We start from the raw sequence: 11185 nt of genomic DNA, 5'->3' as shown, positions 1-11185 counted from the left end.
TAGGCCACATTCTATAAATCAACCTTAAATCTGAATTTGAAATGCAAAATGTAGGCCTTCAGTGATGGGAGTAAAGGAAGCAAATTGAGGGAAGATTCAACCGATTTTCTAACTATTGAAAAATAAATCTTGTGCATAATCATGTCCATGGGATCTTACACAAGGACACATGATAAAGCTCATTGCAAAGCAGACAAAAAAGACCATGATATAGAAAAAGATATGCCCTCAAAATATGATAACTGCGCCCAGTTTACATGACTAAACAGAAGACAATAATTACAACACCTCCCAAACCCAATTAACTTGAACTTTTTATTCCTATTTCAATATTTTCTTCTTTTTCTTTTTCTTTTTTCTAGTCCCCACTCCCCCGGATAGTTCCACTTTTCTTTTACCGACTCCTGGGAATCAGAAGATAGGACCAGCTGCAAGGATCTCCTCTGTCAGCTTCTTGTCCTTGCCAATCTTATAGTTCATGAAGCCCTCGAAGTTCTTCTTGAACAGGCCAGCCAGCTTCAACAGCGTTTCCTTGTAAGCCTTCTTATCAGACCACTGCAACCCACAATCGCAAAAGTAAATTTAGGATATACAGCAGAAGACAAGCAACAGTGAAGCTCAATATATGTTGGGACAACTTACAGTGTTCATGGAGTCTAGAATTTCAGAAGGCACACCGTCAACAGCAGTCGGGATCTCCAGCCCAAACACTTCAGTCTTTTTGTAGTTTGCCTCTAGGAGGCTGCCCGAATGTATGGCGTCAATGATTTTTCGAGTGTATTGTAGCTTAATACGACTCCCAGAGCCATAACTGCACCACCCCAGAAAGATAAGATGCTGATCAATTCAGAATTCTAACTATAAATGGGCAAATTTTGGTAGGACTACGATTATACCAATTCTTACCTTCCACCTGACCAGCCAGTGTTGACAAGCCATCCGGTGGCACCATGCTTCTGCATCTTTGCAGCAAGCATCGCAGCGTACTTGGTAGGATGCAACATTATAAATGCTGCTCCAAAACAGGCTGAGAATGTCGCCTGTGGCTCCTTCACACCATCTTCTGTGCCAGCCACCTGCACATATCATTGTCTTGGTCATCAATAATTTGCCACTCTCTTAGGCAGTTACACTCAAATCATATTTAGATGGGAAGTATTATACCAAAGCAGTGTAGCCACTAATGAAATGATACATTGTTTGTGCTAGGTTCAACTTGCTCACAGGTGGGAGCACACCAAAAGCATCGCAGGCCAGAAGTATGACGTTCTTTGGATGTGGTCCAACACATGGTATCTTTGCATTAGGGATGTACTCAATGGGGTAGGCTGCACGAGTGTTCTCTGTCACAAGGAAAACCCCTCACAAGATGAGAAACAGGGATGAAATTTTTATAATTAACTAAATAGTAATTAAGAGTGCGAGAATGCTAAATATGTTAAAGGCATGAAAATTTCATTAAAATGTGTTATAGGCCCCAAGATTATTATATTGCAACATTATGAATACTTACCCGTAACTGATTTGTCTGAATAATCCACCTCTCGTGTATGCTCATCAAACACCACATTTTCCAACACTGCAAACAATCGAAGTGTATTAATGGCATTCCAATAGGAAATGTAGATTTGACAAGTTGCGCCTCTAAATTCCAGCACAGTAAATTAGAGGGAGACCTTTGGATATTACCTGTCCCAAACTTGATGGCATTCCAGATATCAGGCTCCTTCTCCCTAGAGAGATCAATGCACTTAGCATAGCAACCACCTTCTATATTTGACACTCCATTTTCGCTCCAACAGTGTTCGTCATCTCCAATTAAATACCTATTATGATCTGTAGACAGAGTTGTCTTGCCAGTACCTAAAATAAAAATATAACTCATTACTAACAACAAAAATGGATGAAAATGGATCAACAGAAAAAGAGCCAATTACATTCCAAACACATATAACAAGGCTCAACAGGGGAGAGAAAGAGGTGTGTAAGGCACATATCAGATGGCAGAGATGGATTGCTGCATCGCAACATTGCTGATCCGTTGATACTCTACCTGACAATCCAAAGAAGAGGGCGACATCTCCACCTTTGCCCATATTGCAGCCGGAATGTAAGGAGAGGATTTGACGCTTGGGCATGAGATAATGCATTACACTGAACAGACCTTTCTTCATTTCCCCGGCGTACTGGGTGCCGAGGATGACCATTTCCCTCCTAGCAAGATTAAGATCTATGCTAGTGGAGGATGTCATGTGGTGGGTGTAACGATTACACGGGAACTGACCAGCATTGTATATAGTGAAGTCCGGAGTACCAAAATCCTCCAGCTCTTCAGGAGTGGGTCGGATACACCTGCCACCCACCCGGTTATGGAATTGTACACTAAGCTAACACACACCATTCATAATTTCATCAATGTTGGCTTAGCTAGATCCTCCACACTATAACTAAATAGGGATGGATAGTATTCAACAACACAGGATAATTAACTAAATAGGGATGGATAGTATTCAACAACACAGGATAATTAATAAACTCTATGGCAACGATAAGGAGACTTATCTGGCTGGGCTTAAAACCTGGAAAAGTGAGAACACAGGAACAACACTGCTGATAATGTTGAATTTTTAAAAATTTTTGGCTTTTACTTACATGTTGTGCATGAACAAGGAATGATAAGCTCTGGCAGAGACAATTCGGACTTTAACTCGGTTTAGTGGGTCCCAGTTCAGAAACTGATCATTCACAAACACCTGAAAATATGCATATACATACATTATAATCAACTAATTACGTATCATGTATTACTACAAATTTCAGATTCTAAAACTACATGTATGAAAGTCAACTTCTCCAATATTGCCCAGCTAAAAAAAAAAAATTAGATGACTAATCTTACTTCCAGTTGTTCCATTTTTAGAAAATAGACCAACTTGGGGATTATGTGCAAGGGCACCCCATTAATTGGTCAAATAGCCCTGAGAGAGAGAGAGAGAGAGAGAGAGATTGCATTAGGTCCATTATTAGACAAAAAAACCAACTTGGGGATTAAGAACAAGGGCACCCCATTAATTGGTCAAGGCCAATGCATCCTTTTGTGGGTTTGTGGCATAAAGCTTCTCAAGAAAGTTGCTATAACCTGTGATGTGGCAGTAAAATCACCCTATGATTGTCATGAGAAAGTAGGCCTAGGAATCAAGCTAAGCTACACGGGGCAGGATAGCCCAGGGGGACAAGTTTAACTTACCATTTCATGATTATCAGACATGGGATTTGTTTTTTTTTTTCCTAATATTGCAAGCTTGTTGCTGAATACAGTTAAACCTTCGTATTTTCATTTTGAAAGTGTTGGATTTAAACATTGAGAGAGGACAGAAAAACACTTCCTGTTGTGTAGCCAAGGCCCCTCCAATGGATTGAAAGAAAGATATGGTAAGAGATGTTTTGTAGAAAAATTGTGCATAATACCAAAGAGCCACTCATAAGTTTATTTTATTTCTTTTAACTAGTTTACCATATACTGAGAATCATGACCCCAAACATTCCATAATTTTGACATTAAAGACACAAGGCCTCAACCCTTGTTGACATAGAACAATCTCTGAGCTAAATGCACTCACTTGAGCTATAACAGATCAAAGTCAAAATTAAAAAGATACCAAGGTACATGATATATATGATAACTTCCAGCGGCAAAAAGTTTGAATCTCACTGCCTAGATATTTTTTCTTGGTTAATATATCACTATTTTCTTTCAAGCATTAAATGAATCATATGTTAATATTTTAGATAATCTGATTAATGAGCGTGGTAAGATGAAATCACTCCATACATCTAAGACGCAACATAAAACCCAAAAAACACGCAGATGCAGACAAATAAATAACGGAAGTAATGAGGAGGCTAATTTGGGGAAAAAGACACAGATACCATCAAACACATCACATCCTCAGGACTACTGCAATTGGGATACGAGATTTTGGTTCATCATTATCACAAAGCGCTTCTATTCACATCAAACAAGAATGTCTTCTTTATCTTCAGATTTTTCAAGGAAAAAACACATTTTTTGAAGGACTAACATCAAAATATAAGTAAAGGCATAGAAAATAACTTAAGCTGAAAATGAACAAAAATAAGATATCCATTCACATACACAGCTACCGCGTATGTATAGAGTAGAGAGGGATGACGTACCTTGTCCAAAGAATTCAAGTAGTCAACTGCTCTTTCTCTATTCACCAAGAAAGTGTGCTCGTCCATTTCAATATTGGGTGAGCCCCTGTCAACATAATAATAATAATTACAACGCTCAACCGGTCGGTAATTTTTCTGTACGAAGAGAAAAACAAAATAAATGGCAAAACCAACGACGCCACTGCTAGAAAAATGATAAAATTATTTTCAAGGTCTCACTAACAATGAGGTGAAATAATTCTTTGACATACATCATTAAAAATTTGACATGTTTAGTAGTCTTCTAGAGTTTTTTTTTTTTTTTTTAATAATTAAAAAAAACAAAAATATAAATTTTTAAATGGTATATTTTTTGTAATTATTTGAGAAAAAAAAAAAACAAAAACAAAAAAAAACTGTAACATTGTTAAAAATTTCACAAGCTTTCTCTATAATTTAGTTAAAAGATAGGAGTATATCTTGAAATTTAGAATTTTCGAGATAGCCGTAAAAATTATTTTTAAGGTCTCACTAACAATGAGGTGAAATAATTCTTTGATATATGTCATTAAAAAGTTGACAAGTTTAGTAGTCTTCTAGAGTGTTTTTTTTTTTTTAATAATTAAAAATATATATATATAAATTTTAAAATGGTATATTTTTTTGTAATTACTTGAGAAAAAAAAAACTGTAACATTGTTAAAAATTTCGCAAGCTTTCTCTAAAATTTAGCTAAAAGATAGGAGTATATCTTGAAATTTAGAAATTTCGAGAAAGCCTCTCTTAGTATTTGATGAGAAAAAAAAAAAAAAAAAACAATCTCTCAAAGTTTGGCATGTGCATAATTAAAAAAAAGATACAGACTTTCCATGATACATATTTTATTAAAGAAGATGAGTCGAGACTTTTATGTAGGGTTGAACACTCTTAACATTTGATTAATTGGTTAGATTAATTTTATAATTTTAGTCGACCTGGTATGGATTTCTAAAATTTTCAATATCTAAATGTTCGGTTCGGGGGGACCCTGATATTCATGATCTATATATGTAACGCACGCGGGCGCGCGCAAATATATATATATATATATATATATACACAATAATCATTAATTTTGTTAACTAACCAAATTAATGGTACCAATTGAATGCTCTTTCTAGACTCTAGTTATGAATATCCATAATAAATTGATTCAAAACAATCTGTCGAATGTTTAAGATCTCACAGGAGGGCTAGCTGCATCTTTTTTTCTAAATATGAATTAACGTCTGTAGAAATTTTAAAATTTTGGTTTTTAATTTTAATTTTAATTTTATTGAGGGAGGGAGCGAGGGAGGCGAAAGGGGGGGGGGGGGGGTTAGGGGCACGTACTTTCCCCACCAGAGCTCGTCTTCGGTGTTGTCATCCCTGACGACGCGTTTATCCCTGGGAGATCGACCCGTTTTGGCTCCGGACAGCGTCGCCAACGCCCCATTCGATGTAATGAACGACCCGTGCTCGTGCTTTATGGCCTGCTCGCACAACTCTGCATCCCATATATACAATTACAGAAGAAATTTTAACATTATTAAAAATTATTATAAAAGCTAACTAGCTAATTATTAGCTGAGGTAAAGGGGCAAATTATGCAGACACATGAAGCGAAGAAAAGAGAAGAGAATATATTAATATCGTAAATGGTAAAAATATATACCAGCAGGGGAGAGATTGTAGAGGACATGGGTGAACTTCAAAGCGCTGTCGCTGGTGCTGAACGATGGCGTCCAATGATGATGGTGCGTAACGTGCGTCCCCCTTGGGGTTTCCGACTTTCTGGTCGGGTCTCCTTTCACCACCTTGGGCCCTGTTTCCCTCGTCAGTGACGCCAAAGACGCACTGCATACCCACCCCCACGTACACCCATAAATATGACTAGTTTAAAATTTTCTTACTTCCTAAATATAGTAGGACAAATTTTTAATAAAAAATAAAAAAAATATATACTTCTTACTTAAGAATTCAATTGTAACCTAATAAACTTACTTCCCAATTTTAAAAGTTATCTGGGAATTCCTCAAACTTAATAACACCAATTCCTCTCACAATTGATGTGAGGCAACCCAAAAGTCTCTCACCCACACAGGACTCCAAACAGCAGCACTACATACCAAAAAAATGTTAAATCATGAGCTTTGATAAGTGTTGGGTGGTTTTAAAATTTCTCAATCTCAAAAAGTTAGGTCATGAGATGCGAAACCATTTATTTATTTATTTCAAGGACAAATATTTCAAGATACTGGACTTGGATTGATAGCTTCGGGCAGAAGTGTTTAGAATAAAAGAATAAATACTACGATGTCCCAAAGGGAGCGGCCATATGCTTCAGGGCAGCTTACAAAATTGGTTTATCTTAGAAAAATGTGCCACTTTTTCTTCAGATGGTATGAATTGGGACCAAGACAAATCACAAATCACTGAATCCAGACCCCACATCCGTAGACAATGCACTTTTGAGCAGCACTACCAACTTCGACTGCATACTGTGGGCCCATCAAATATCACAGATCCTGCTCACCGTCTGATCACCCTACTTTTCTTTTACTGAGACTAGATATCTGTATCGGATTCTTGGTGCATCGTCAGACTCACAACTTTTTATGTTAATCTTTGAAATATTGAAGTCCTCTAAGTTTAAAGATGTATAGGAATTCAACTTCACAACTTGTCTTGCGAAAATTTTTGAAACCCTAATTTCTGACAATTATAAACTTTCATATAAGTTAAAATTAGTTCAATAAGAACACTAAATTTTTTTAACTGATTTTCCAATTAATCATTTCATGATTAATATTTTTTTTATTAATTTACCATTTCATCTCTCTGGTACATAAGTACAAAATAACTTGTAATATTGTTCACAGTTATTAATAGTAATTATTATTATTGCGATAAAAGACACTACAAAATTTTTAAATATCTTCTCTTAAATTTTAAAAATTTTGCAATTTTTTTTTAAAATTATCGAAAAAATGAGTTTTCTTTATATTTGATAAAAGATAAAATCTTTAAGAATATACATATCCTAAAAACTAAACCTCGCCAAGTCTGATATTTAATTTTTTCTGGTCAAATGTGAAGTAAGCCACTGTCTTTTATCTTTATTATAATTATATTAATAATATTTTATTATTTTTAATAAAAATTTAGCAAAATATTTTTATAAAATAATAAGCTTATTCAAGCATAAAAAATGCTAAAAAGGTAATTACAAGAAGGTATGTAGGGTAATTTAACAAACATATCTAGTAATTATTTTAACATCTATTATGAAAAAAAAGGGAAAAAAAATTCATGTAAAATGTTTGATCCAGACGAATTCAAAAAATAAAATAATAAATTTATTCAAGCATAAAGTTGTTTTTTAATTTTTAAATTTTTTAAAAAATTACGGTATTCCTCTTATCAATCAATAAATAAATGAAGGTCGCCCTTCTTAAAAAAAAAAAAAAAGTCTTTTAAATATTTTGAAAAATGTATGTTTTTTTTGTCAAATTTGAAAAATCGATAAAAAATTGTGAAAATTTTAAAACTTGACCGAGTCTTTTTTTAAAAGTAAAATATAAAATTACAATTATCATAATTCAAATTCATGCAACAAAATTTAATAAATATTTACTTTTATTTCTTGAAAATTACAGTAGGTCTAAATTTAAGCTTTCAAGTTATTTTATAATTTATTTAATTGATTTTAAGATGCGTGTTAAATAATAATAACAAAATATTTTTATTTTCGGTCACAATTCACAAAGCACAAAACAATCACAGTTGGGATCCACGGCGATTAGTCCCGATTTTCTTCTTGCCAACCATGCCGTTTCCGATATTTTTCCTTTTTTAAATAGCGTTATTATTTTATAGCTAAAAAAAAGTTAATAATAGTACGGATACGTATATATACCTGATGGACTGCAGCTGTTGCTTTTGGCGCTCTTCTTCAGAAACTGTTGCAAAAGCGGTGCCCTGCACCTGACCCAGACCTCCTCTGATAGGAGTAGTAGGGGCAGACTTCTTCTTCTGTAGCGAGTGAAGCTCGTCGATGGTCTGAGCCTTCACCGGCGGAGCACTGTCGTCGTGACAGATCTCGTTCTGTTTCTTGTGCGTCTGTATCTTCGCCAGCCCGTTCCGTCCGGCGCTCCCTCCGTTCCCAAACCTCATCTCTCCGTTCACTCCGTTACCGTTCCCGTTCTCCGCCATTTCCGATCACCGATCTCTGCAGCAAAAAAACTTTAAAAAAAAAGTCACAGAATTCATCGATTTCAAAATTTTCACAGTTAATTAATAAATTGTCCAATACAATCCTTGTTCGGACGCATATATAGAAATTTTCTCACAATATTCGGATCGGGGAACAACATGACATTAGATTATCCTAGAAATTGGAAAATGAAGCAAAACGGCGAACTCAAATCAAAATCAAAATCGGAGAGAGAGAGAGAGAGAGAGAGAGAGAGTCTGTACCAGAAAATAAGAACTCGATAGGACAATGAAAAGGTAAGAGCTAAGCTCTAGAAAGAAACGAAATGGAAAATGAAGGACTCGACCATTAAAGTGCAGTCTCTGTTTAAGCGCAAACGAGAAGTTGATGCGGAAACGAAAGGCTCAAGAGGTTCCCTTATAAAGGCCGCGGGAGCCAGGGTCTAACCCGGACCGAGCTAACCATGGTTAAATCCCACCCCCTGTGGTCAAGTCAAGCTGAAAGCGAAAAATTCCAAAACCAATCGTAACCGGAACGGAGTCCGGAATCAGGTGCCTCCGAGACCACCACTCACATGTGGTCTCGCGCCATCCCATCGTTTCATCCATTGAAACAAATTAAACGATAGCCAGAGTCTACATGTGTATAGTTTTTACTGGCATCAAACTCTACTGAACTGCTCCCTGCGTACATATACGAATACACTCGAAAACCCATACGGAGAGCTTGACACGTACATAACCGGGGACAGCTATCTAACCGGATTTATCTGCGGATTTAATCAGATTGAAATCGCAAACTCAGTTCCGGAATTACCGTCAAATTGTCTTGGAAATATGGGGTGTCGACGTTTGACTTTAATTAATCACCTTTTTTTTGTTTCCTGTGATGTTGAAAGCAGGGAGTAATATGGTGTGCCGGCATGTAGCGAATAATATTATATCGGAACTTGGAAACGCATCTCGGCGTCGTGTCGCCACAAGGAGAAGATTGTAGAAACAACGATTTTGAGTCGAGATTTATTTACGACCGTCGATCTTCCCTTCTAGATTGCTGGCCAGGAGGGTTGGCTAGAGATCACCACAAGGCGTCTATGTTAGAGTACGACGATGCGAAAATCTTATATGAACTTTCAATCATGTTGGGACCACCGTCTGTTTCGCGTGCGCGTGTCTTAAACTAGCCGGAGTCTTTAATTTTGGGAAGTTCTTACCGCGCGTTGGAGTATACTTCACATTTGGATTTACAAATTTTAGTATCACATTATATTAATTATATATTTTTCAAAATAATGGTGTTCAGTACCAACACTCAATTATTTCATTTATCACATAAAAAATAAAAAATAAAACTAATATTTTTATCATTTTCATGAAAATATGACCTTTTTTATGAAAATATTAATAAAATTATTAATTTATAAATTGAGATTTACTACTTAAAATATTTAAAATAATTTGTTTTTGTTCACTTGTGATCATTTAATGAGCTTTTTTTTTTTCAAAAATTTAAATAAATTATTTGGGAGTTATTCTAGATCTATATTTTTATGTTCAATATTTTAGAAGTTATATTGTTATCAATATATTAGACGACGCGAGAAGAATTTAACTATTTTATTTTGTTTTATTCATTACTTATAATACCACTATATTTATTTTGTTTTAATTAATAAAATATTTTTATTTATAATATTTAAATTTTTTTGAATATAAATCTATCTATTTTTCTTCAAGTTTGTTTTTTAGAAATGTTTTTTTCAAAAACATAGTAATATATTTTTTAATATTTTAAGTATATTTATTTATTTTGAGTTTGTTTTTCTAGCCAAGTGATTTTTTGGGGGCTTTACATTTACTTTCCTTTAGAATTGATATCTTATTTTTAAAATATGAGCATATTTTTCTCATAACCTCAGTATCATATTTGTTACTTTGTTAAATTTTTGTAATAAACATTTAACAGATAGAAACCATTACATGCCACAATATTGTTAATTATTTATTTCTCACGAGGTGAAAATTTTTCCTTTCATTTTTTAAACAAGAATTTTTTGATATTGTAAATGTAATTCTATCTAATTTTAGTTGAATCACTTCATAGTATAAAAATTTAGAAATTTTCAACCTTACTTTAAAAAAATAAGAATATTTTTATCAGCAAAATGATTTACATTATTCGCACTTAGTATATATTACACTTCAATACATTTTTCATTGTATTTTTATTGCATTCTAACATATTTACCTCCCTTTGAAGTTATGGGGTCAGCTTCAAGGGGCGCAGGATTAGACACGTGGACCGTAAAATGGACACGTGGAAATCCAGTGCGTAATCCAAAAAAAAGAAAAAATACATATACGATTTTAACTATTATTCATTATTCATACATTTAAAGAGTTTGTTTTAGATTATTTAAAAAATTTTCATCCTAGTTCTAACTAAGCTATAATCTTTTTAGGGTCCTATTTAATATTTTTTTATTTTAAAAAATAATAAGATGCCTAAACTTAATATTTGGGTGAAAAGAAAAAAAATTGGGTGAAAGTAAAGTTAAAGTTGGTGGGAGACATGAAAGTGAAGCTAAGTAAGACTTGATTAGTAAACATGTAAAGCTAAAAAAAAAAAAAATTATTTATCTAGTAAGATCAACAGTTGGGTGAAATAATAACTTCACTCAACCTTCATTTGGGAGCTATTCACTAAAAATAAATACTTTTAAAATAAAATAGCATTTGTGTTGTATTACAGCAAACACTTATTGTAAAAAGTGTT

The 11185-nt window shown here is 34.2% G+C and overlaps 1 protein-coding gene across 2 annotated transcripts; it reads right to left on the bottom strand.

Moving 5' to 3' along the window:
• Positions 1-211: 211 nt before the first annotated feature.
• Positions 212-9005, bottom strand: LOC131150577 (phosphoenolpyruvate carboxykinase (ATP) 1-like). Of its 2 annotated transcripts, none has more exons than XM_058101402.1 (13): positions 8674-9005; positions 8114-8439; positions 5870-6051; positions 5548-5701; positions 4198-4282; positions 2653-2753; positions 2054-2352; positions 1690-1863; positions 1514-1579; positions 1165-1343; positions 907-1076; positions 643-811; positions 212-555 (listed from the first exon to the last, which is right to left on the bottom strand). In XM_058101402.1, the coding sequence occupies exons 2-13, from the start codon at positions 8407-8409 to the stop codon at positions 412-414; spliced, it is 2019 nt and encodes a 672-aa protein (XP_057957385.1). In that variant the 5' UTR covers positions 8410-8439; positions 8674-9005; the 3' UTR covers positions 212-411. The 2 variants fall into 2 exon arrangements, with proteins under 2 accessions (XP_057957385.1, XP_057957378.1); XM_058101395.1 differs by having other exon boundaries at positions 8114-8425; positions 8674-8804.
• Between the last annotated feature and the right edge of the window lie 2180 nt (positions 9006-11185).

Source organism: Malania oleifera, chromosome 1, assembly GCF_029873635.1.
Source record: "Malania oleifera isolate guangnan ecotype guangnan chromosome 1, ASM2987363v1, whole genome shotgun sequence".
NCBI classification, from domain to species: Eukaryota; Viridiplantae; Streptophyta; class Magnoliopsida; order Santalales; family Ximeniaceae; genus Malania; species Malania oleifera.
This window is presented reverse-complemented; position numbering and strand designations above follow the sequence as displayed.